At 39.4% G+C, this 26,010-nt stretch overlaps 1 protein-coding gene and 1 long non-coding RNA gene across 9 annotated transcripts in view; one reads left to right on the plus strand and one right to left on the minus strand.

Annotated features, from left to right (window-relative positions):
• Nucleotides 1–26,010, minus strand: part of LOC140691221 (uncharacterized) — a 647,918-nt gene that overhangs the window by 230,207 nt on the left and 391,701 nt on the right. The gene's annotated exons all lie outside the window — the stretch shown is intronic.
• On the plus strand, nt 14,948–24,133 carry NMUR2 (neuromedin U receptor 2). Its single transcript, XM_006214974.3, has 4 exons — nt 14,948–15,673; nt 18,940–19,024; nt 20,763–20,888; nt 23,838–24,133. The coding sequence occupies exons 1-4, from the start codon at nt 14,948–14,950 to the stop codon at nt 24,131–24,133; spliced, it is 1,233 nt and encodes a 410-aa protein (XP_006215036.1).

The following is a 26,010-nucleotide window of genomic DNA, read 5'->3' on the forward strand; positions in this document are numbered from 1 at the left end:
GTCTCCCTTAAATATCGTCCTTGCCTTGCACAGAGCTTTCTTTATTTGTGTTTAGGGAATTCAGAGAACCATTAGAAATCTCTTCCTTATTTTAACTTAATATGTACCTGTTTGTGCAGTGTTATTTGGATCAAAGCAGCAGCATGGAAAATGCTTAATTCATCTACCACAGGACAATCTTTTAGAAGTGGGCAAACCCTTCTCACCATCGCACCCTTTCAAAGAGCTCTTTCCTCCAGACCACATCCTCCCTGGTACTTTACACTATCACTTTTCTGATTTCTGATCTCCTTACTGTCGTGGATGCCCTCATCTGACTGTTCCTCAAATTTCTAACTCTTTCCTGAAATGTTGCCTCTTAGTCTCTGTTTCCATGGTGTTTTCAAAAGTCTTGTTTGCTACTTATTACCTATGTTGGGCAAATAGTGTGAAAAGGCATTTTTAAGAAAAAAAAAGTGGAGACTGATCCTTAAAGATTAAAAGAGAGCCCACTTTAAACATAAGACAACATTGTACCCCAAAAAGGAAAAAGGTGGTATCTAGTGCTGGCAATTTTGAAGGACATATGGACTTTCAGTTACCTTGATGGAACTACAAATTTAAACAGCCTTTTGGGAGGACTAGGATGTGGAAGATAATTTTTTTTCTTTTAAGTCTGTAACACAGGCTTTACAAAGAAGTTACAAAGGGAAGTTACAAAGAAGTATATTTAGGGCTAATTATTTTTAATCCTATCTTTTTGACCCAAGAATTCCACTTATACAAATCTAGTTATTGGAAATGTTTTCATGTCAGTAACTCTCTTTCCTCCTAAATTTGGTAATATGACTATTACCATTATAATGACTTCTTCTACAACTGATACTAACAATAGCTAACACTTGCTTAGCACTTACTATGTGCCACGTACAAATATAAATCCACAATGGACTTGAAGTAGATACTATTATGGCTCCAATTTCTACAGAAGTGGAAACAGCGACTCAGAGAGGTTAAGCATTTTCTCAAGGTCACACAGTCAGGAAGTAGTGGGCTTGGACATAGCAGTCCTGTTGACATTATTTTCTATTTCTGTCTCCTCCCATCATCTCCACTGCTACCATCCAAGTCCAAGAGACCTTCACCTCTCACTTGGACTACCAGAATAGCCTGTATCCCCACATCTTCCCCATCTCCATCCTTTTCCTTAAATCTCCATGTCAGCGATGGACTGATCTTTCGGTATGTTTTGTCCATAGGAAGAGAAAAGAGAGCTTTCTGAAGATCATGTCATTCTCCTGCTTAAAATGTGTCACTGGCCTCTTTAATAGCAGACTTAATGAAAACAAAAGAAAGCCCTTGGAATGGCCTGTAAGTCCCTACATGGTCCCTATCTCACAGCATCTGCCCTGATTCAGTGGCCCCTACGACTCCTCCTCATGTGCTAGACTATCCCCCTCCCACCACAGGGCACTTGTACATACTCTTTGCTTTACTTGGAATAATCTTCTCCCAACCCCCACCCCCAATACTTCATTTTAGTTGTTTCTCATCTTTTAGATCTCAGATCTAGAATACGTTTGTACTTCTGTCAATAAAGTATCTCTCTTGTGTAACCCTGCCATAATGTTACATTATTTATGAGATTAGTTGATTACTCTGTCTCTTCCATTGGACCAAAAAAAACAAAAGACAAAAATAAAACAAAAAAACACTCTGCCTACTTTTATTCAAAATAACTTCCATAGTGGCTGGCATACTGAATGGTGCTATCTACAAGTAACCCTGTTTTATGAACAGCACTAATATTTAAAACTGCCATTTACTTTATTCTGTGGGCCAATTTATACGAGAACAATCTGGATATGCTTCTGTGCGAAAGCAGTTTGACAGGTTCTATTACCTTGGGTGCACACAATTTTATTTTTTAACTTAAGTCAAGAGGTCCTTTAAAATGTGAATCCCAGAATTGAGTGCATGTCAGCTGTGGATTGATCTTTCGGTGAGTATGTTTTGTCTGTAGGAATACTCTGTTTAGAGGTAGATATCCCTGAAATGCATGGCTCAGTAGTTCATATGAGAATAAAATATCATTTGTTACATGGTAATTCTGACTCATGAATCAGGGCAAGGGCAATGGTTAGGTCCTGTTCAGGTCCTGGCACTGATGATAATTAACTAAGTGAGGTGACAAGGCATTTAATCTCTCTAAATCCTAGATTTTCTCATCTGTAAAATGGGAGTAATAAAAATACCTCCTCACTAGGTTGTCTCAAGGATTATATTAGAGAATTCAAGTAAAACTCTTAGCTCAGTTCTTGGCACATAGTTAACACTCTCTTATGGAACCTGGCACTGCTGCTGTTGCTACTGATGGTAAGGATGAGGAGGGCAGGGATAAGGATGATGAGGATGATGATGCTTTCCCTCAAAGAGATGAGAAGCTTAAAGAAATGATAAGATTTTAAGCATTATCAGGGCAGGACATCTAACCAGTGGGGGCTTTTCTCTACTTGTAAATCATATCACATGGCCACATGCTGACTCTCCAAGCCCCATTCTGTTCTACAGAGAAAACTGTCCTGGATGCTGCTCAGGTAACCACCTCCATAAGGATGTAATTACTAAAGCCTCCATTTGTTAGTGGATTAAGCATCCTTAGTCATGTCTGTATCCGATCAATAAACGTCATTGAGACTGGAGCTGAAACTAACTTTATTTCTATCACAAAGTTTAGAAAGAAATCAACATCCACCATGATTCTCTTCCTGGATACATGACATCTCCTGCCACAGGCGCCCCCCATTGACTTTCTGGGAAATTTTGACTCTGTGAAAATTAGTGTGAATCAAGGTCTTTATTCTCTCCTATAAACCTGCCAGAGTGCACGCCCATTGGACTTAGTAAACAAAGGAAAAGACTGATCATCAAAAGTGGAAGGATTATGATATTAGCTAAATGCCATCAATATTATGGAATACTAGTATTTTAGGGACCTTGGCCACCATATGCAATCCTCTCATGTTAGTGAGGAGGAAACTCACACCTTGAGAGATTTCATAACTTATTTAGAGTTTACAGATAACCTAAGACAGAGTCAAGACCACAATGAAAACATTCAGACATTGACAAGTAATCATGAAATGGATTACAATAATTATATAAAGCAAAATAGACATGGCAAAAAAAATGATGACAAGGCATCAGGTGGTACGTTAACATCATTTATAAACAAAGCAAGTATTTACTGAGTGACTAGTCTGTCCAAAGTGTCACGCTAAATACTGGCAATACTACCATGAGCAGGACCAGGGTCTTGCTCTCTGGGATACATGGGTGAGTACAATATTGTAAACCAGGGATTTTCTGTTAAGAGCCTATTATGGGCTGAATTTTGTCCCCTCTAAAATTCCTGTGTTGAATTCCTAACCCTCAGAAACTAAATGTTATCTTATTTAGAGAAAAGGTTCTTATAGAAGTAATCATTCTAAAATGAGGTCAACAGCATGGGCCCTAATCCAAAATGACTGCTGTCCTTACCAAGGGGACATCTGGAGACACATGCACACAGGGAGAATACCACGTGACCATCAAGGCCGAGACCAGGACTGGGTGATGCATCCACAAGCCAACGAATGCTGAAGATCTCTGGCAGACCATGAGAAGGGGACAAAGGCATGGGGCAGATTCATTGTCACAGCTGTCAGAAGGAACAAAGCCTGCCAATATCCTGACCTTGGACTTCTAACCTCCAGAACTGGGAGGAAATTAATTTCTGCTGCTTAAGCAACAGTCTGTGGTACTTCGACATGACATCCCTAGCAAACGAATACAGAGCCCCATCATAAATAGGCTCGGTTTGGTGGGCCACTTGGTCTCTGCCATAGCTACTCAGCTCTGCCACTGCAGTACTACTGCAGCCATGGACCAAACGAACAAGTAAATGTGGTGTTCTAGTGATACTTCACTGATAAAAACACACAGCACAATGTATTTGGCCTATGGACTATGTTTTGCTGACCCCTGCTCTAAAGTGTTAGGATGAGGGCAAGTAAAAAGTAAGCGAGTAGCACACAGGAGGGACATCTGAGCCAGTCTGGAAATACAGGAGGTGTTCTCTCATAGAATGTGCTGAATAGACTGAATCGTGAATGACTAACACACACTAACAGAGTGAGGGGAGGGGCAGGGGGAGGGAAGACTACCCCAAGCAGAGGGAATAACCTTCACAGAGGCCTGATGATCTTTGTGGGGGAACCGCCAGCAACACAGTCCAACAAGAGCATGACACAGGCAGGAGACCTGAGGAGTGCAGTTACAGAAGAGGAGACAGGAGTCTAGGAGACTAGATCATGAGTGATCTAGTAAGTCATATTAAGGCAACTGACATCCTTGAAGGATCTGAAGTAGAAGAGACATAAGATCATATTCTCATTTTAGACACATTATTCTAGGTACAACATAACATAGGATTGGAGGGGGAGAAAAAGCAGAAATCAGGGACCAGCTAGAAGTCCAGTGGAGAGAGAATGGTGCCCTGGATGAAAAAAAAAAAAAAAATATATATATATATTAGAGTAAGTATATATATGTATATGTGTGTGTATATATATATTTGAGTATTTGAATAAGTATATATATGTGTGTGTGTGTATATATATATTATATATTTGAGATATATAATGGACAGGATTTGGGTATGATCAGCTGACAATGGGCAAATGAGAGGGTGGAGTCACTAGGATATACAGCTCTCTATCTTGGACAACTAAATAAGCACATGGCAATACACTCACTGACCAGAGAACATAAGAGAAGTGCAGCTTTAGGAGGAAGATGATGCATGAACTTGGTTTTATTTATTTTATTTTTATATATGTATTTTAATTGAAGTATAGTTACTATTTATAATAGCCAAGACACGGAAACAACCTAAATGTCCATCAATAGATAACTGGATAAAGAAGTTGTGGAACAGGAAGAACCCAAATAGACCCACACCAAGACATATCATAATCAAGATGGCCAGAGTCAAGGATAAAGAAATGATCCTAAAGACAGCAAGTAAAAAGCGAAGAGTGAGTTACAAGGGAACCCCAATAAAGCTCTCAGCTGATTTCTCTACACAAACACTACAGGCCAGAAGGGACTGGCAAGACACATTCAAAGTCCTGAATGAAAAAAAGATGCAGCCTAGGACACTTTATCCAGCAAGGCTATCCTTTAGGATAGAAGGAGACATAAAGAATTTCACAGACAAGAAAAAGCTACAAGACTTTAGCAACACTAAACCCATGCTAAAAGAAATACTGAAAGGTTTACTCTAAATAGAAAAGCAGCAGGACGCTACAGAAATGAGAAACTCACAACTGGAAAGGTGATAACTCATGAATTACAAATACAATAAACACGAAATTATAAAAGAAGACATACAAATCACTGAGAGTGGGAGAGGGAAGCAGGAAAATATAGAATTTTTTTCTTTCTTTTTTAAATTTTTTGTTCTCGGTAGGATGGGTTTGAGGTCATGTTATTATCAGTTTAATAAAAACAGTTATAGTAATGGGCTAACAGACTTACAAGAAAGGGTAACCACAAGCCAAAAACTTACAAGGGAGTCACAAAAAATAATTAAAATCCATGATAACACAAAGGAAAATTACCAAACCATAAAAGGAAGAAGAAAGGAACAAAGAGGAAATACCAATTCAACTGCAAAGATAAGTTCAAAATGGCAATAAACACAAATCTATCATTAATTACTGTAAATGTTAATGGACTAAATGCTCCAGTCAAAAGACAGAGTGGCAGTCTAGGTAATAAAGCAAGAACTTTCAATATGCTACATACAAGAGACCTACTTTAGGGAGATGGACACATATAGATTGAGAGTGAAAGGATGGAAAAGGATATTCCATGCAAATGGAAAAGCCAAAAAAGCAAGTGTTGCAGTACTGACTTCAGACAAAACAGACTTTAAAACAAAGGCCATAAAGAAAGATAAAGAAGGGCATTTTATAATGGTTAAAGGAGTGACACAAGATGAGGATATTATACTCGTTAATATATATGCACCCAATATAGGAGCACCTAAGTACATAAAACAATTACTAACAGAGATAAAGGGGGATATTGATAGGAATACAATCATATTTGGAGATTTTAACACCACATTAACATCACTAGACAGATCTTCCAGACAGAAAATAAATAAGGCAAGAGAGAAATTAAATAATACAACAGAAAAATTAAATTTGGTGGATATTTTCAGAGCATTACACCCCCCAAAATAGGATATACATTCTTTTCAAGTGCACATGGAACATTTTCCAGAATTGATCATGTACTTGGGCACAAAAGAAACCGCAGCAATTTTAAGAAGATAGAAATTCTCTCAAGCATCTTTACTGACCACAATGCCATGAAACTAGAAATCAACAACAGAGAAACAAAGGAGAACAAAAGGAAAGCATGGAGATTAAACAATATGTTATTAAAAAACCAATGGGTCAATGAGGAAATCAAAGCTGAAATTAAAAAATACCTTGAGACAAATGAAACTGAAAGCACAACCACACAAAATTTATGGGACACAGCAAAGGCACTGCTAAGAGGGAAGTTTATAGTGATACAGGCCTTCCTCAAAAAAGAACAATCTCAAATAAACAATTTAACCCACCAGCTGAATGAACTAGAAAAAGAAGAACAAAGATCCCCAAAAGGCACCAGAAGGAAGGAGATTATAAAGATTATGGAGGAAATAAATAAAATACAGGTTAAAAAGACCATAGGAAAAAATCAACCAAACCAAAAGCTGGTTTTTTGAAAAAGTAAATCGACAAACCTTTGGCCAAACTCACATAGAAAAAAGAGAGAGCACAAATTAGCAAAATAAGAAAGGAGAATGGAGAAATTACAACAAACAAAATAGAAATACAGAATATCATACAAGAATATTATGAAAAACTATATGGAACCAAACTGGATAACCTAGAGGAGACGGACAAGTTTCTGGAAACATACTGTCCACTAAGACTGAATCAAGAAGAAACTGACCACTTGAACAAACTGATCACTAGAAATGAAATCGAATTAGCAATAAAAAAACTCTCTACAAATAAAAGTCCAGGACCAGATGGCTTCACTGGGGAATTCTACCAAACATACAAAGAAGAACTCATACCAGTCCTTCTGTAACTCTTCCAGATGATTGAAAAGGAGGGAATACTCCCAAACTCATTCTATGAAGCCACCATCACCCTGATACCAAAACCAGGCAAAGGCACTACCTAAAAAGAGAATTATAGGCCAATATCACTGATGAAAATAGATGCCAAAATCCTCACCAAAATATTAGCAAATAGAATCCAACAACACATAAAAAAGATTATACATCATGACCAAGTGGGGTTCATCCCAGGGACACAAGGGTGATTCAACATATGCAAATCAATCAATGTAATACATCACATCAACAAGAGAAAGGACAAAAACCACATGATCATCTCAATCGATGCAGAAAAAGCATTTGATAAAATTCAACACCCATTTATGATAAAAACTCTCACCAAAGTGGGTACAGAGGGAACATATCTCAACATAATAAAAGCTATATATGACAAACCTACAGCCAGCATAGTACTCAACGGTGAACAACTCAAAAGCTTCCCACTAAAATCTGGGACAAGACAAGGATGCCCACTATCACCACTCCTATTCAACATAGACTTGGAAGTCCTAGCCACAGCAATCAGGCAAGAGAGAGAAATAAAAGGGATCCAAATTGGAAAAGAAGAGGTAGAAGTGTCACTATACACCGATGACATGTTACTATATATAGAAGACCCTAAAAGGTCCACACAAAAACTACTAGAGCTGATCGAAGAATTCAGCAAGGTAGCAGGTTACAAGATTAACGTTCAAAAATCAGTGGCATTTCTTTACACTAACGATGAATCAACAGAAAAAGAAAGTAAAGAAACAATCCCCTTTAAAGCAACACCCAAAGTAATAAAATACCTAGGAATAAATCTAACCAAGGAGATGAGAGAATTATACACAGAAAACTATAAACCATTGATGAAGGAAATTAAAGAAGACTTTAAAAAATGGAAAGATACCCCATGCTCTTGGATTAGAAGAATCAATATTGTTAAAATGGTCACACTGCCCAAGGTAATCTACAGATTTAATGCGATTCCTATCAAATTACCCAGGACATATTTCACAGAACTAGAACAAATCATAATAAAATTTGTATGGAATCATCAAAGACCTAGAATTGCCAAAGCATTACTGAAGAGAAAGAAAGAGGCTGGAGGAATAACTCTCCCAGACTTCAGACAATACTACAGAGCTATAGTCAACAAGACAGCATGGTATTGGTACAAAAACAGACATATAGACCAATGGAACAGAACAGAGAGCCCAGAAACGAACCCACAAACTTTTGGTCAACTCATCTTCAACAAAGAAAGCAAGAATATGCAATGGAATAAAGACAGTCTCTTCAGCAAATGGTGCTGGGAAAACTGGACAGCAGCATGTAAAGCAATGAAGCTAGAACACTCCCTTACACCATACACAAAAATCAACTCAAAATGGATCAAAGACTTAAACATAAGACAAGATACAATAAACCTCCTAGAAGAAAATATAGGCAAAACATTATCTGACATACATCTCAAAAATTTTCTCCTAGAAGAAATAAAAGCAAGAATAAACAAATGGGACCTAGTGAAACTTACAAGCTTCTGCATAGCAAAGGAAACCATAAGTAAAACAAAAAGACAACCTATGGAATGGGAAAAAATTTTTGCAAATGAAACTGACAAAGGCTTGATCTCCAGAATATATAAGCAGCTCATATGACTTAATAAGAAAAAAATAAACAACCCAATCCAAAAATGGGCAAAAGACCTAAACAAGCAATTCTCCAAGGATGAAATACAAATGATCAATAGGCACATGAAAAAATGCTCAATATCACTAATTATCAGAGAAATGCAAATCAAAACTACAATGAGGTATCACCTCACACCAGTCAGAATGGCCGTCATTCAAAAATCCACAAATGACAAATGCTGGAGAAGCTGTGGAGAAAAGGAAACCCTCCTTCACTGCTGGTGGGAATGCAGTTTGGTGCAGCCACTCTGGAAAACAGTATGGAGATTCCTCAAAAGACTAGGAATAGACTTACCATATGACCCAGGAATCCCACTCCTGGGCATACATCCAGAAGGAACCCTACTTCAGGATGACACCTGCACCCCAGTGTCCATAGCAGCATTATTTACAATAGGCAAGACATGGAAACAGCTTAAATGTCCATCAACAGATGACTGGATAAAGAAGAAGTGGCATATTTATACAATGGAGTACTACTCAGCCATAAAAACCAACAACATAACGCCATTTGCAGCAACATGGATGCTCCTGGAGAATGTCATTCTAAGTGAAGTAAGCCAGAAAGAGAAAGAAAAATACCATATATTGCTCATATGTGAAATCTTAAAAAAAAAAGCGTAAATGCAAAATAGAAATAGACTCACTGACAGAATATAAACTTGTGGTTGCCAAGTTTCCATAACCTGATAAAGTATTAACAGACCACCACTCAGCCTCAGTTGAGTGCCTCTAGTGACATGGTGACCCATTTCTATTTTAGTCTCCTTCAAATCTTAAAATCTTTCTCTTTATATTGACAACCCATTGGTCTCAGTTTTGCCCTAGGAAGTGAATTAGAATAAACTAAATTCTTCTTCCGTTAAAAATGTATGCTTTTAATTAGAAGGCAGTGATCATGTCTAAGCCAAGTTTTCTCTTTACTGGGACAATGACTCCAATTCCTCCCACCATCACAGCGGTCCTTGGTAAACTATGTCAACTTACAAATTCCTCTTTAAGTGCAAGACTGAAAACTGGAGCCAATACTCCTGGTCTGGCCAAACCAGCATATAATAGGGCCGACAGTAATCTTTTCTCAGAAACTATATTTTGGTTGACGTTATCCAAGGTAACAGGAGCATTTCCTGACTTGCTAGGATGCCAAAGTTGAAAATTGGGAATGCTATGCCTCTAAATCAAGCTTCTGTTCTTATTCCAGTGTTTCTGGGAAATCGTGTTCACATTGTTCACATCTATAAAACAAACACCTTCTTGTAAGATGGTAACAATTTTCCTAATTACCTCTTCTACAAATATGATTGTTTCATAGCCAATCTAGTTTCTACAACACATCTTTATGATCCATTTATTGAGTACATTCTCAATATCTAGAACAATACTAGATGTTAAAGGATGGAAGAAAGGCCCCCAGAAGGATGGGACTGAGAAGCCACACTCCCACAGTCATGTCTTCGCAGCAGTTTTATCACTGTGTTTTGAATGGTTGAATTTTCTGTATTATCCTGGATAAAGACAGTGATGTACAAAGCTTTCTCTCCCCAGCCACAATCAATACATAGAACAAAAAAAAAGAAGTAAGTTTTGCTGTTTAAAGTCACTGAGAGTTTGGCATTGTTTGTTACTTCAGCAATAATGTAGTTCAATTTACTGACTCCACACTAGATACCGAAGTACAGTACTGCTGTAACAAAAACTCTAAGATCCATGGCATGAGTCTAGGGGTGAGATGAGCAATAAGAAAACTGTTCTTAGAGGCTGGGAGGATCCGTATGGGAAGCTGATAACTTGTCCTTCAGTTCATAAGTCTCTGGAACAAGAGGAGCCCCATGTAGATCCAATGGAGAGAGCACCATGTGCCATCCAGAGTTCCTGGACTTTTACTTAAAGCTATAGGAGTGCTGCGGCATCCCTAACAGGGCAGGGCAAAGTGCATTTTTCCTGCAAGAAAGAACGTAAGCTAAATACTTGGGATCCAGATGGGCAGAATGTACAGTCACTAACTCTGTTTACCAAATATTTTTGGTTTTCTCCTTCTAAGCACATGATAAAATAATTCTTCTTATCCTCTTTGGGGTTAGGAGTGGCCATGTAATTTGATCTGGCCCATGAAATGCAAATGAAAGTGATGCTTGTCATTTCTAGGCAGAAAATTCAAGAACCATGGTCCTCTTCAGGAATCTTCCTTAGGGGACTGTGGAGGCATAGGTTGAAGCCCATGTTCCAGCGTAAGAACAAAGGATAACAGCGGCTACCATGCAACCCTCAGCAGAGAGGTAGAATGAGCAAGAAATAAATCTTTGTTTATTTTAATCCACTAAAATCTGGGAATTTTTATCTCTGAAACATAACTTAACCCAAATGACTGATACACTATGTGAGCTTCAAAAAGGCTCTTAAGTGTATGCCTCTGTTTCCTAACCTGTGATGCAGAGATTAAAAAAAAAAAAAAAGAACTTTATCTCATAGGATTACTGTAAAGAATGCATGTGCTAACATATGTAAAATATTTACAAAAGTGCCTAGGAAGAATAAGTGCTCAGTAAATATGAGCTACTGGTTCTTTAAAAGATTTTCATCACATCACATCCCCTGGGCCCACCTGATTTCAGCCACAGCTACAAATATTAGCCCTGTGCATGCTCAGACTAACTCTGCTGATAGACGTGCACCATAAATTTAGGCTACATTTCTATTTTCTACCCCATAATATGGAAGCCTGTTCAAACCACAGACAAGATTAGTCCAGAGACAAAGGGAAGTTATCACCCCCAGGAGCAACCTTCAAACAATGGGAGGCAAGACTTGCTAGATTAAAAAAAAAGAAGATGCTCAAGTATTCAAGGGAACAATTCCAAGAGGTTTTCTGTTTGATTATTAGGAAATCCTAGTGGAATTGACTCCCTATTGCAGCTCTCTGAGGTTTTCTACACCTTTGTTTCCCCTCTGTCCTTGGGTGTCATCCAAAGATACTGTCAAATATTTGAGAAGGTGCCCTTCACACCCACTTCGCTCTTCTGAGTCTTCCTCAGGCAAAACATCCCCAACATGCAACAATCAAACATCCCTTAAGGATACTGAGCCCCTCAACATTCTCACCATTTTAACTTAACTAGAAAGTATAAGACCCAGGCAATCTGGGTAATAGATATGTATACAGTTTCTAGGAAGCTACTCTGACTTGCTGTCCTGAACTGACAGCTCAGTAAAACTGAGTTCTTTTCACATTAATACTTTCAAGCACATCTCCCAGTTTCATATCTTGCAATAGCCTTTTGACCACAACAAAAACAGACATCTTCATTACTAAATTACCTTGTTACATATCTATTTAAAATGCTGTATCACTTAAAATAATATATGTGTGTCTGTGTGTGTGTATGTATGTATGTGTGTATATACATATATATATATACACATACACACCATTTCATCAGGAACTATTTCACTCTACTACCAATCTTATAAGGCAGCACTGCTATTTTATTCATTTTGCTGATGGGGGAACTGACAGTCATGGATGTTAAATAAGTTCCCTATGGTCATACAGCAGGTAGGAGGCATAACAAGGATTTGAACCCCTGGCCTACACTAGAGCCTGCACTCTAGTTCCCTAGAGTTCTTTGTCACTCCTACACAACCTCCTTGCATTGAACCTGTTATGGCATCCTTTTTAGACATCATTCTATTTGATAAGACCATGTCACAGTGTGGAGACGACTCTGAATCTTTAATATGCTGGCATATGTATTGTGTATCTTCCCCAGCCTCTGATTTGCAACCTGTTATAATTTTAACAACCATGACATCTCAAGGAGATATTGCATTCCTATATTTAAATGTTTTTCCTACTTCATTAGAAATATATATTAAAGTCTGTTAATGGTGAGTTCACCATCAAAGCTTATCATTAATTAGAAGGCTCCAATTCTAACTCTGCCATGACTTTCTGTTTGTGTCATTAAGGCTGTACAATAAATTTTCTAGGTTCTCCATCTTCTGTGCACATGGTAGGACAGCACTTCCTGCCCTTGTCGTGTTTAAGTATATACACAAGATTACCCTGGTCAACAAGCTGTGAGCTATGAACAGAGGTGGCATATATTACTTACTTCAGGCTAGGGCTTATAATTATCTACTTGAGACCTTCTACAGCTTCCTTTCTGTCTACCACAATAATAAGCAAGTTCCCAAACAGGGACCACTCCACTAGCCTGGATCCCAGAGCGAGCAAAGCATGGGACAGATCCTCCAGCTGACCAATGATAAATTTGTAGTGTGAGTGAGAAACAAATCTTTACTTTTTTAAACCACTGAGATATGGGGGTTATTTGTTACAGCAGCATAAACTGCCCCATCTTAACCAACAGATTATTATTGGACAAATCACTTTACCTCTTTAGTCTTAATTTCATCATTCAATTTAATAAATAAAAGGAAAAGAATAATTAACATTTAGTGAGCATCTCAAGTATAAGGTGCTTTAACATATGTAATTTCATTTAATCTTCTCAACGACTATGTACGGTATCATCCCTCACTAAAATATTCCCAAATCCAAAGGTATCTCTCAGGTCTACTGCTATCATAGTAATCTAAGCCACTACTATTTCTTTCTTGGAGTATTGTGTTGGCCTCCTACCTACAATTTTGTTAAAACTTCGTCCTTCCTAATTCTCTGGCTCAAAACCCTACAAAAATTTCTCTGCAGCTTGAATCAGATCCAAAGTCCCTGTAGTTTGAAAAAGAGACAAACTTTTTTACCAAATCCTAGAAAATTTATATAATCTGGTCCTTTCCAGTCATTTCAATCTTCACTCATACTCTCCTGTCCACTCATGAAGTTCCAGCTATACTAGCTTTTTTGATGTTTCTGAAATGCATCAGGCTTGTCACTGCCTCAGGATCTTTGCATTTGATGTTACTCTTGCTGGGAATACACTTCCCTTAGCTCTTTTATGATTGACTTTTCTTCAGTCAAAACTCAGCCCAAATAACATCCCTGAGATGTCTTCTTTGATCATTCTTGATAAAAGAGTACCTCCAGCCTTAAGTTTGTATGGCCCCATCCTTCTTTACAGCACAAATTATTATCCAAAATTGTATTAGTTTATTAGTTTGCTTGTAGGTTTTCAGAATTTCCTACTATAAAAAAAAGTTCCACGAAGGCAGAGACTTTGTCTTGCTTGTTCATTGATGTTTCTACAAAGCCTAGCGTATTACCTGGTACACAGAAAATTCTCAAGAAGTATCTGTTGAATAAAATAGAGTGAGTGAATCTCCAATTTACAGATAAGGAAATGAGGGCCCAAGAGTTTGAGTAAACTTACGAAAGACTTACAGGATTTCTACGGGTGTGCATGATTCTAAATCCTACTGCTTTTTGCTACAATAAGGCACTGTCACAAGAGACTGAAGTATCAGCAGGCAGGGCTAGATGATGTGCGAGCGCCCTTCTAGGTTTAGGGTAATACCACGGATGCAATCAAATCCAAAAAGGCATATTGTCACGCTTTCCCCAGGGAGCCCTAAATTGCCAATGGAATAAGACAACTAGAGAAATTTATTGATCTCTTATTTTTGTCAAGCTGCAAAGGTGACAAGGATCAATGGAGATTTGTACTCTTCTACCCAGGACCCTGCAACCTAAATTTGTATTTCCAGATTCCCACAGCTTTGCAAAACGCACTGCTCTGAGTGCCCACACCTTATTTAAGTTAGTATCACCGTCTGTATGAGCTCTTTTTCCCAGCTGCTTCCAATTCAGAGAACCGTCTCCCCCTCCTCTCCTGCTCCCTGCACTGAAGCCAGCTCGCCCCACCCAGCTGTCCTTTCGCTGAGCGTCTGACACACACATTGGCCCACAGCGCGCGGAGGGGCGGGGCTTCCGTCTCGGGGGCTCTTCAAAAGGGCTCCGAGGTCCGCGCAGCCCAACCTTGCTGAAGCACTAGCCTTCCCCAGCCTCCTTCAGCGAGTCTGTGCTTTCCTGCCTGCTTGCTCTTTCCTTTCTGGCTCAGCTTGGGACAGAGGCTCCTATCAGAGCAGGCTCTGGTCTTGGATTTTAATGGCAGTGATGGAAAAACATGAGAATATTTCCTGGATCTCCCAACAGGAACTGGAAGATCCATTTAAGAAATTCCCGAACAACACCGAGGACTACCTAACCTTGCTCTGCGGGCCTCAGCGCAGCCACCTCTTCCTTCCGGTGACTGTGGTATACGCAGTGATTTTTGTGGTGGGGGTTGTTGGCAATCTCCTGGTGTGCCTGGTGATTCTTCGGCACCAGACTATGAAGACACCCACCAATTATTACCTCTTCAGCTTGGCTGTTTCCGACCTCCTGGTCCTGCTTCTTGGGATGCCCCTGGAAGTCTATGAGATGTGGCGCAACTACCCCTTCCTGTTTGGGCCGGTGGGCTGCTACTTCAAGACGGCCCTCTTCGAGACCGTGTGCTTCGCCTCCATCCTCAGCGTCACCACAGTCAGCGTGGAGCGCTACGTGGCCATCCTCCATCCGTTCCGCGCCAAGCTGGAAAGCACCCGGCGGCGGGCCCTCAGGATCCTCGGCGTCGTCTGGGGCTTCTCTGTTCTGTTCTCTCTGCCCAACACCAGCATCCATGGCATCAAGCTCCACTACTTCCCCAATGGGACCTTCGTCCCGGGCTCTGCCACCTGTACAGTTATCAAGCCCATGTGGATCTACAATTTCATCATCCAGGTCACCTCCTTCCTCTTCTACATCCTCCCCATGACTGTCATCAGTGTCCTCTACTACCTCATGGGGCTCAAAGTGAGTATCCAAGCTGGCTGCAACCCTTAGGGTGGCACCCCTTCCTTTTTCTCTTCTCAAAGTTCAGAGGAAAACTTAGAACTGGAGAAATTCAGAATTGGAAGGGAGCATAGAGGAAAAAATAGGATGGACTCACAGGGGAAACCGTGAAGTTAAAGGACTGGCTTCAAATTAGACAAACAGTAACCACAGCTATAAATAATTTCCTTTAACTCACCTTCCATTATTCTTCCCTGTATACCTATGGTTCTTAAACCTAGGTGTTACTACGAATCACCTGGAAACCTGACTATGGGTACTGATGTGCAGGTCCCACTCTCCAGGAAAATGATTCAGTAGGTCTCAGGTGGAGCCACGTTTCAAACAGTACAAGGTAGCCACCCCTGGAGAGAGAGACTGTTGTTCCACATCCTGCTGTCTCTCTCCTGTCCCCACCTATTGCCATTGCCTGCATTAAATTTTCCTCTGCACCAGCTTGGTCTGAGTATAAAATAAACTATCCTTACTTATTTTATACTCTAGGACAGACATAGTATTAAATCAGACCGTTCCTTGTGGTTGCTTTGATCCTTTGGTTGAAATAACCAGGTTAAAATGCAAAAACATGGCCTGAGTGAGATAACTTTAACTTGTCTTGAGCAGGTGGAGATTGAGGGAGGGCAAAGTGAACAGAGCACACAAGCTAGAATAGAGGACAGTGTGAATAAGACATAGCTAGAATTAACAGAAAATTATCACTTCGTTTGCAATATCTTACTTACGATTAGAGATTCCTTTCCTGTATTCATAGTGGTAAACTGATTTCTTTTCCTTTTTCCTTTCTATCCTCTGGATCTAAATAGTCTGAAAGAATTTTCTTTTTGGATGAAGGTAAAAGTGAGTCTACGTAATTCCTCCCTTGGTATATACTCTGCATCCAAATTCAAAGAGATGAAATCCAACTGTGACAGTTTTATCCCCATTTAAGGAGGTAACATGTGTAGGAAATAGTCATGAAACCATTTAGACTCCCAGATCTAAAGCTGACATATAAAACACCTTTAGACAAGCCACACAATTCCCCCCAGACTTAATTTTTATACTTATAAAATGAGAAGTTTACATCAGATCATATCTAAACCTCCTGGTACTCTAAAAGTCTGTGACTCCTTTAAAAAGGGGTAGGAGGAAACTGTGAATGGGAGCTATAAGTGGAATGAAAATAAAGCAGATTATCACATTTACACCATATGCACCAAGACAGCTCTGACATCGTGTGTTATGTGATACTTAATATACTCCCATCTCAGGGCATCTCTGAGAAAAGTGAGTGTCAGAAATGAGTGCCCTACAGGTGGTCCTTTTGAATAAATACTGTGCCTAAGGTGAGTAGCAAAGTCTAAGGAGGAAGAGCAGATTCTAAGTATCACAGATGTCTGGACACAGGAGTAAATCTAATCAGGCGAGAGTTGTGTCAGTCTCCTCCTGGAGGGCTAGCCCCTGTAATTCCAAGAGACATGTGTCACCCCAGACTAGCTCACAGTCATGTCTTTAGAAGGTCCTGTGCATCCCATTGGGGGGGGGGGGACAGGGGAGGAGGAGGACTCCTGCATGATTGCAAATATTATGAGTCCTATAAGAAATAGCCACCCTGAATTTATCAATACCATCTCTACCAACACCAAACTATCACATGTCTTGGGTCATTTTGGAAGAAGTATTTAAATTTGAATAGGAAACATGGATTCCCCCTCTGAGGAATTACTCTGAGTGTCACTTTGCTTTGCTGTCATGAATCGACAGCTACCTTGTATCAGGAGCTAAGTGACGGCTTGGACAACAGTTTAAAAAACACCCTAGTCTGCTCTGTGTGTGTTGTGCAGCTTACAGCATCTTATTCTCAGGAAGGATGAGGTGTTACCCACCCACCTGGTGAGGTGACACCAGGAAAGAAACTATCTGCTTAGAATGTCAGTCCTGTAGGAACTGGAAGATGCCTCAACTGAGAGTCAGAAGTAGGCCCTAGTATATGACATTGGTCTCAAGGCCTTTGCAGCTTTTGTTGTATCTTTGCCTGAAATGTTCCTACTGTCCGCCTTTCTAACTCTCACTTTTCCTTTAAATCTTCCTCCAGGAAGCTCTTCCTGATTCCCTGTCTATGTGGTCCCTATGTAGGTGCTCATGATTGCTGGTGACTTCTCTTCACCACATTTATCACAATGTATAATTCTATATTTGTGGGTTCCTTAATTTCTTCCTCTCCAGCTAGATTGTAAACTCGGTGACTGAATGAATGAAGCTAAATTATTTCCTTTGTTGCCAGACTTCAGCTTCTCTACCACCAAAAGAAGAGACTTGGAAACACTGTCTCAAAGGGCCTTTTTGATCTAAAAGATTTTAAGAGATTCAAGCAACTGTGATGAGTATTTAGGTATTGACTCTCTTGCCAAGTCTAAAGTTATGATTAAGTCTGGGACCCACAGCCTTCAGAAGGCAGAGAACCAAGACTAATGAGGTCCCAGGACCAGGGAAGAAGGAGAACCACACATTTGCTCAAACTGAGCTCTCAGAGCCGCTCCATCATTTCAGGACACAAGTCTCCAGCGAGCTACTCCTTAGGGTTCAAACATGGTGGAGGTGGGAAATTGGCAATCCCAGGGCAAGTTTCTTCCCATCTGGGGAGCTCTCACCTGGTCCTTCTTTCTCCTGCATGCAGCAGTAATGCTTGAGCTGAAGAGGATGGATTATGAATTGTAGCAGAATTCAGCAAAGACAAACAGGACTAGACCGTTTCTTGTTAATAAACAGATTTTGTTTAGATTCTAGAGATATTTTAAGGCTCTGAGAAGACCTACAACAAACACTAAACTTCATGAAGCAGAATATCTAACCTACCTACCACATAGCAGAGGGAGCCATGCTAATAGATGTCTAACAATTATTAAATAAATGAATGAGTGAATGGAAAGGGTATCTAACTTTTTTTTTACTTATTAATTTCTTATTTTTCACGGAATATCTATTAATATACTACAAAACTAGGGATCTACAGAATAGCATACAATAAATGGTTGCCTGTGTCTTGGCCATACCATATATTCAGTTGAGTTAGGTGACTTGAATTCAATTCTACCGCCAACTTACTGGTAAAAGTTTAACAAATTCCTGTATTTTTTTAAGTCCAGCTTTTTCGTCTGCAAACTGAGTGGTATAGTCACACTTCTCAGATCTTAACAGGAGAAGAACATGTTTCCTTTTCTTAACATCTCTTTCCACTTCCCTTGCAGCTGAAGAAAGACCAACCCCTTGAGGCAGATGAAGTGACTGCAAATATTCAAAGACCATCCAGAAAATCAGTCACTAAAATGCTATGTGAGTCCTCCGTTTTGTGCTCGTTTCTTGTTTTTTAAAGCAGAGGAGTGGCATTTGTTACTGACAAAGTGCTGCTTGCATTAGGATCAAAATTCTCCTGAAACATAACATCCTGCTCTGGTCTTCCTTGCCTTACTTACTCAAGCATCTAGGACTTGTCTCTTTTGTTCTATTTCAGTTTTTAAACCTCAGAACAACACACTAAATTGCATGTATTGTAACACACTCTGTGTGGTGTGTGGTCAATCACATCCACACTCTGAGCCTTTAAGCATTTTTTCCCCTCTAAAATGAGCAGGTGGTTTGTAACCCATTTTATGTTATAAATTTCCTTTAAAATATTACAAAAACCATGAATTCTCTACTCAGAAAAGGTACAAATGAACATACATCAAATGTTTTACAATCCATTTCATGGGATCATGAACCCCCTGATAGCCATGCTTAGACCCCATGGGATCTTTTACATCCAGATTAAGAACTCTGGCTAAGAAACATTCTAAGTAGTCATTCCCATTCTATTTTAAGAAAAGATGTCTAAAAAAATATCCAGCCACTGATCCACACTCTTCCAAAAGAATGTTATAAAAATATATGATCCTGCATCAGTCTAATGAGACACCGAACAATGAGAGAAAGTAGATTTATAACAATCCTTCCGAGCCAAACCTGAGGTTTGCAAGAAGCAAATCCTCCAGGCTAATATGCATATGACACACTGGCTATAACTATGTGATTTCTGTGAACAACAGCAGAAAAGGCTGTAAAGTCACTAAAGTTTATTTTTTTGACTCTACTAGTCATCTTCTAGGAAATTTCTTAGCCCCTGTTAGCACCTGACTTTCCCTAAGAAATCCAGCATCTTCACTATTTCTCCCCCTCTCTCCTTGATCATAGTCTCTCACAAGAAGACGTGAAGTGCACCCACATTAAAGTCACAATGATAAAATGCATTGTAAGGTATTTGCCTTTGGATGCAGAGGCTTTAATTTTAATAGGAATAAAATTTTTAATTTGGGAATTACAGGCAGTAGGCAAGCAGACCAGGGACTTTTTTCTTGAGGGGAAGGGATCAATTCAGAAGAATCTTCCAGATACTCCTGAAACCACATCGCAGGCAGGCAGCTTACTCTATTTAATGCCAACAGGAAACATATGTACCGGTTACTACCTAAAACGTCAAATGTGCTCCCGAGTACAGAGAAATGTAAAATGAACAGCAAAGTACCCATTACCCAGATTTAAAAGTTGTCAGCTCAGAGCTAATGTTATCTTATAAATCCCTCTCTCTCCCTTAGCATCTATAAGGTTTTTCTGAGGCAAATTTCAAGTCCAACTTTAAAGAACACCAAATTGCTTGAACCGACTCGTTTTACTTATATAGTCAGTTTATGTGGTTCCAGTAGTCCACTTGCAACATAGCTTACCTTTCCCCAATTGACTGTTTTCAGAATTTTGAATGCATTCAATACTACTTTAAATATTCTAAAGGAAACTTACATTATACAAGAAATCTTGTACAATCACATGGAAAAATGATTCTAAATCCTATAAAATTCATTCTTACGTTTGACTATTCTTTGTAGAGGCTCTTGAGGATCTAGCTGGCCTTTAACAACTGAAACTTAACAAAGATGGAGGGGAAAATGCTAGAAGGAATGGATGAACTCCCTGTGGGCACTGTATACCTACTCTTGCTTTGATTGCCTTTTGTCTCCCATTCATCATTCTTTTCCAGTTGTCTTGGTCTTAGTGTTTGCTGTTTGTTGGGCCCCATTCCATGTTGATCGGCTCTTCTTCAGCTTTGTGGAGAAGTGGACTGAATCCCTGGCTGCTGTGTTCAATCTCATCCATGTGGTATCAGGTAAAAGTTTTGCTTCTTCAGTTGCATCACCAGTGTCCAGGTAAGCTCAGCTTTTTCACCTGGCTTAGAGTGGTAGGTTCTATCTGCATATACCGATTTATCCTGGGGATCTGCCATGCTATTATGAAGACACTTGATTTTTATTTTATTTAAATACTGATTAGGTATGTCACTGGTCCAAAAGAAATACAAGACAGTACTATCTTAGACACTACTTTGTGAAAGACCTCAACTCTAAGCATGATGATTACAGCAGGAAAATGGTCTAAGGAACGATTCCTTTGGTTTGCCTTCCAACGGCCACATGATTGAATGATTAGCTCAAGGACATCCATGTCCTTGAAATCTCATATTGTCTTTAGCAAGTGTTAGATCCTCATGAAAACCAACCAAAGGGTCTTTATGTAACATCAAGGTCTGCTTTTAGGCTTCTTTAATGCAGCTCACTAAGGACACTAGAGTATGGTGGATAGTGGTGCAAAGGTTGCTAAGTCAGAGGCCCTGGATTTGCATCTCAATCGCATCATTAATATTCTGAGTGATACACAGAATGGGGCTTCCTTCCTGCCAAAGTTCCCTCAACTTTAAAAAGGCAATAATGCCTGCTCTATACACACCATGGGCTGATGGTATGAAGCAAATAAAATAATAGCTATTAAAGAGCTTTTTAAGCTGTAGCATGCTATAGTATATCCTTCTATAACCATCACAAATTTGTAAAGTAGATATTATCAGATTTTATGGTTAAAAAACAGTTCCACAAAGAAGAAATGATTTGTCCTACTCAGTTAGCAAATAGTAAAAACTAGGTTCAAGCCTGAGTCATCTCAAATGTAGGTTTCTTTCCCCTAATTTAGGAGCAAAGGATGGCCATCCAAGTCCCCCTTTCTCAGTCAGTTTAACTATCAGCCTTAGGTTCAGACCCCTACTATCCCTCTATCTCTGCTAGTCATTGGCTGGTTCTATGGACTCTTTAGATTATTAAGGACACAATTAGAGAGGAAAGGTAAGATCAATGTGTACAAGTTAATCTCCAGATATGCACAGAGCAAAACCAAGAGCATTTATGTATACATTTATGGGTATCACATATATTATCTATTTTCTATCACTTTCTATCACCTTCTTATTGTACTCAGCAGTAGTATACAGTTTATACCCAAACATTAAGACTTTGCTCCATGTTAAACTATTTATTATTCTGGACAAAAACTCAAAAATATTTACAGCTCTTATCTTTGTGGTTAGTCTGAGAAAAACTGGAGTGTTAAATAAGCAAAAACACAAGATCACATGAGACGTGACTAGCTGACTATACCCCTCCAGATGCATCACGACAACCATGTTAGGATTCTCCATTTGTGGCATTTAATATAACATTTTCTTGTTAAGGTATAACTTCTCCCTCCCCAATCTGGCCAATCAGATGATGTCTAAATCTCTTAGGTGCTACCAAAACAATGCCCCCAACTTGCCGTTTGATCCTCAAGTAACAGTATTTTCACTCATAAACCATACGTTTGTCAAACTGTGAATTAGGGGTTTCTGAACATTCTGTCTTACTCCTATTCCTGCCTCTGCACATCTGTATATGCTACGCCTTCTACCTGAAGCACTCTCTCCTCTCTTCCCCAGTATCTTCAACCCATTTCAGCATCTGGCTAGAATCAAATCAACCCCATTAAATTTTTCATAACCATCACAGTTTTTGTGTTTATGCCATTATGTGTATTTCCATAACATGACTGTTGGTATCACATACTCTGCTCTCTTCTTAAGAGGTATCGTCTGGTATCATCCTTTCGCTAATTACTGAAGTGAGGCACAAATCTTGTTTCTGTAATACTATCTCAAGTCCTTGGAGAACAAAGTCTAAATTCACTGTCTTCCAATGTGCCTCAAAGTTTCTGGCACACAATAAGAGTTTGATCAGTATTTATGAATTGAATGAATTAACAGTCTATAGCAATATCCCCCTCCTCTATTCCTCCCTGCCCAAGTCTGTTCACAGGGCACATGGCACCCTGAATGTCCTGAACTATACAAATGAGGACAATAATGAATATGCTAAGGACACTACCTATCACTTCTTTTATATTCCTAGTTATTCTCAGCCCCTCTGTGGATAGTATTTCAATTTTATCCTCACAATAAACAGGGAGGTGGGTTAGAATGGTATTATCATTCGCACTGCACAGAGAAAAAATTAAAACTGAAGTACCAGTTCTGTCTAGGGTCATAGAATAAGCAAGGGCCAAGATCAGAAACTAAGTCCTCTGATTCTCAACCTTAGGCTCACCTTGGGTCTTAAGGAAGTAAAATAGGATATGGAAATAAAGAAAGAGTATATACCAACCAAGAAAACGGCAGTGTGCAAGTCATTTGGTGGAGAAAACAATGGCAAAATACAATTATTCAATAAGGTTGGGAATAAGGTGGGGAGAGCCAATGAGGGGAAAGGCTAGGGAAAATTTTTTGAAGAGATATTTAGCATTATAAGGAATCTCAGCAGGGACTATGCCTTGACTGATCTACAATTCCTCCATTACTTGCAGTTTCAAATTAGAGAGTTAAGCAAAATTCCAGTGAGATAAAAAAAAAAAAAACTCTTTCCTCTGATACTTAAGCATCTCTCATTAATGCTATGGGAACATGTTCTTTAATTAAACAAGCAGGGATCAAAGGAAGTTGCCGAACATCTCAGAGACATCCCAGGCCAGCCAAAATTTTTCCAAGACTCTTTAATCTTTCTGGGTTTGATTCCTCAGTACACAGTTGGTAGATTTGTTCAGAGCATTTTGTATTCTCAATTAGAGTCTTGTATATATTACCATTTCCAAAAGAGGCAATCAAAGGAATTCAAGGCCTTTGTTAAATATTTATGCTTCTCCATTTCATGCTTCTCACTCACTTTCTTCTCGGCATGCCTCTTAATCCCCTGTGTTCCAGGTGTCTTCTTCTACCTGAGCTCAGCTGTCAATCCCATTATCTACAACCTACTCTCCCACCGCTTCCGAGCTGCGTTCCGGAATGTGATCTCTCCTTCCTGCAAACAGCGGCACTCCCAGAACCAGACACAGGGGCCACCTGTGCAGCGGAACATCTTCCTGACAGAATGTCACCTTGTGGAGCTGACTGAAGATGTAGGTCCCCAGTTCCCTTGTCACTTGTCCATTTGTAATTCTCGCCTCTCCACAGCTCTCTGCACTGGACAGGCGCTGAGAAAGGAACTCTCAAAGAGCTGACATTCCTCTTGCCTCCACACTGCAGGAAGGAACAACCCATAATTTATGCCTTCTTACATGATACTAAAGAAGTAAAATGACTCTCAGAATTTACATACCCACTTATTATTTTTTTAACAAGTGCGAACATTGCTACTTAAATTTGGATCTAAAACACAGAACCTCCTGATTTTTAGTTACCTTTCCATGATTTTAACTGCTTCATGCCACTTCACCAGTTCATGAAAAGAACATGACTAGCAAAGCACGGCACCTATATTTCGAGTCATTTCCACTATTGGAAATGGTTTGTCCTGTTATCCATGCTCTGAGTCCAGCTGTCATTCTTACAACCAACGGTTCCTGTGAGACACCAAAGGGAGACAAGTAGATGCTGTTCTACTCTGTATGATTTGAGGGGTCCGTGCCAATGTTCTTCCACAGTACACTATTTACCCGACTTCCTCCTACTGTGCCATTATAATGTGATACCTTGGAGTTGTGAAGCCTTTTATTTTGAGTCTCCCTGATAACACAGGAGCGCTCCTCAGAACTCAGAATTATTGCCATTGTTCCAATCCCCAAGTCGTTATCAGTCACCAGGAATGGAATCAGAAGTTCCACTTAGAGAAGAATGGGAGGAGGGAGAAGGCTATGGTGGAAGGTCCCAAGAGTCAAACCATACCCCACACAAACGTAGTTATTTTCATAATTTGCTCTAGATTTAGCTTTCTAACAGCTTATGTCATAAATAGACAGAGGAATAGTCTACAGTCTCAGAGCAAAGACAAGTCAAATGGTAGCTACTGGTCTCAAACCCATGACTTCCACCTATTCAATCCTTCATTACCTTTGTAACACTCATATAATATGGGTGAAATCTACTTTCCAGACTCCTCTTCCATTATATCATCACAAATAATATATATTCTAATCAACAGAATTACTCGCTCTTAAGAAAACACATCCCAGTTTCCCCAGCTGCATATCTTTGCTTACAACATGCCCTCTGTATCTCAGTCTCTATCCTTTGCTATCCTACCCATTCTTCAATGTCCAGTTCAGTGTGGTACCTCCTCCATGAAACCTTGCTTGATTTACTCCAATAGAAGTGGTATTTGACTTTCTTATCAGTTTAAATCTCTTAAGATTTTTCTCCATTCTGCTTTGTATTTCAGTGATTTATATTCTTGCTTTGCCAGAATGTAAATCTGTCAAAGGCATGAAGTATCCTGTGTTCATTTTTACTGTTACTGGAATCCTGACAATTTATTGATCACAATGTTAGATGTTCAATAAATGTGTAGTAGGTGAGCTGACTTCACATTCCAGTGTACTGAGCTGAACAACAGCTCCAAATGAAACCATGTTCAAGAGCCGTAAGACTAAGATGCTGTTTCTGACGTGGTGTCTGACCATCAGTTGGCCATTTAATTAGCCATGATTGTAATGGCATGCCTGCTGTGCCTGGGATGTGAGAAGGCTCTACTCAGTTCCAGGCTTTACTGATGCTGAAATACGCAAGTTCTAGCTGTTAGTCTCTCAATTTCTCCCAAGTTGAATGAACCATTCTACTAATAAACAGAGAATTGGTCTCTGACATCATCATTTCCTGACTGAACAGTCACCTTCAAAGTGACTCAATGTATTTTTCTCTTAGCTAATTATAAACCAAATTTAATGAATCCAGATTCTTAGTGATGGCTTATGTTGGTAAGCAGAATTCTCTAGTCATTTGCCAATTTAGCTGAAAAAACCCAGCAAAACAAAATCGCAGAATGAATGAAGATCTAAGAGAATAATTTTTAACATCAACCCCCAATGACCACGGCTAAAAAAGTTGCTGGTGGAGGCAGATGGATAGAGAATGAAACAACACTAAAACTGAAGGTAGTAAT

The sequence above is a fragment of the Vicugna pacos genome, chromosome 3, assembly GCF_048564905.1.
Source record: "Vicugna pacos chromosome 3, VicPac4, whole genome shotgun sequence".
In the NCBI taxonomy this organism is placed as follows: Eukaryota; Metazoa; Chordata; class Mammalia; order Artiodactyla; family Camelidae; genus Vicugna; species Vicugna pacos.

Bases quoted from the DNA above. Each gene is read 5' to 3' on its own strand.
- NMUR2 (XM_006214974.3), top strand. From the start codon at position 14,948: ATGGCAGTGATGGAAAAACATGAGAATATTTCCTGGATCTCCCAACAG. The intron at 15,674-18,939 runs GTGAGTATCCAA...CTTCCCTTGCAG, and splicing joins ACTACCTCATGGGGCTCAAA to CTGAAGAAAGACCAACCCCT. The intron at 20,889-23,837 runs GTAAAAGTTTTG...CCTGTGTTCCAG, and splicing joins TCTCATCCATGTGGTATCAG to GTGTCTTCTTCTACCTGAGC.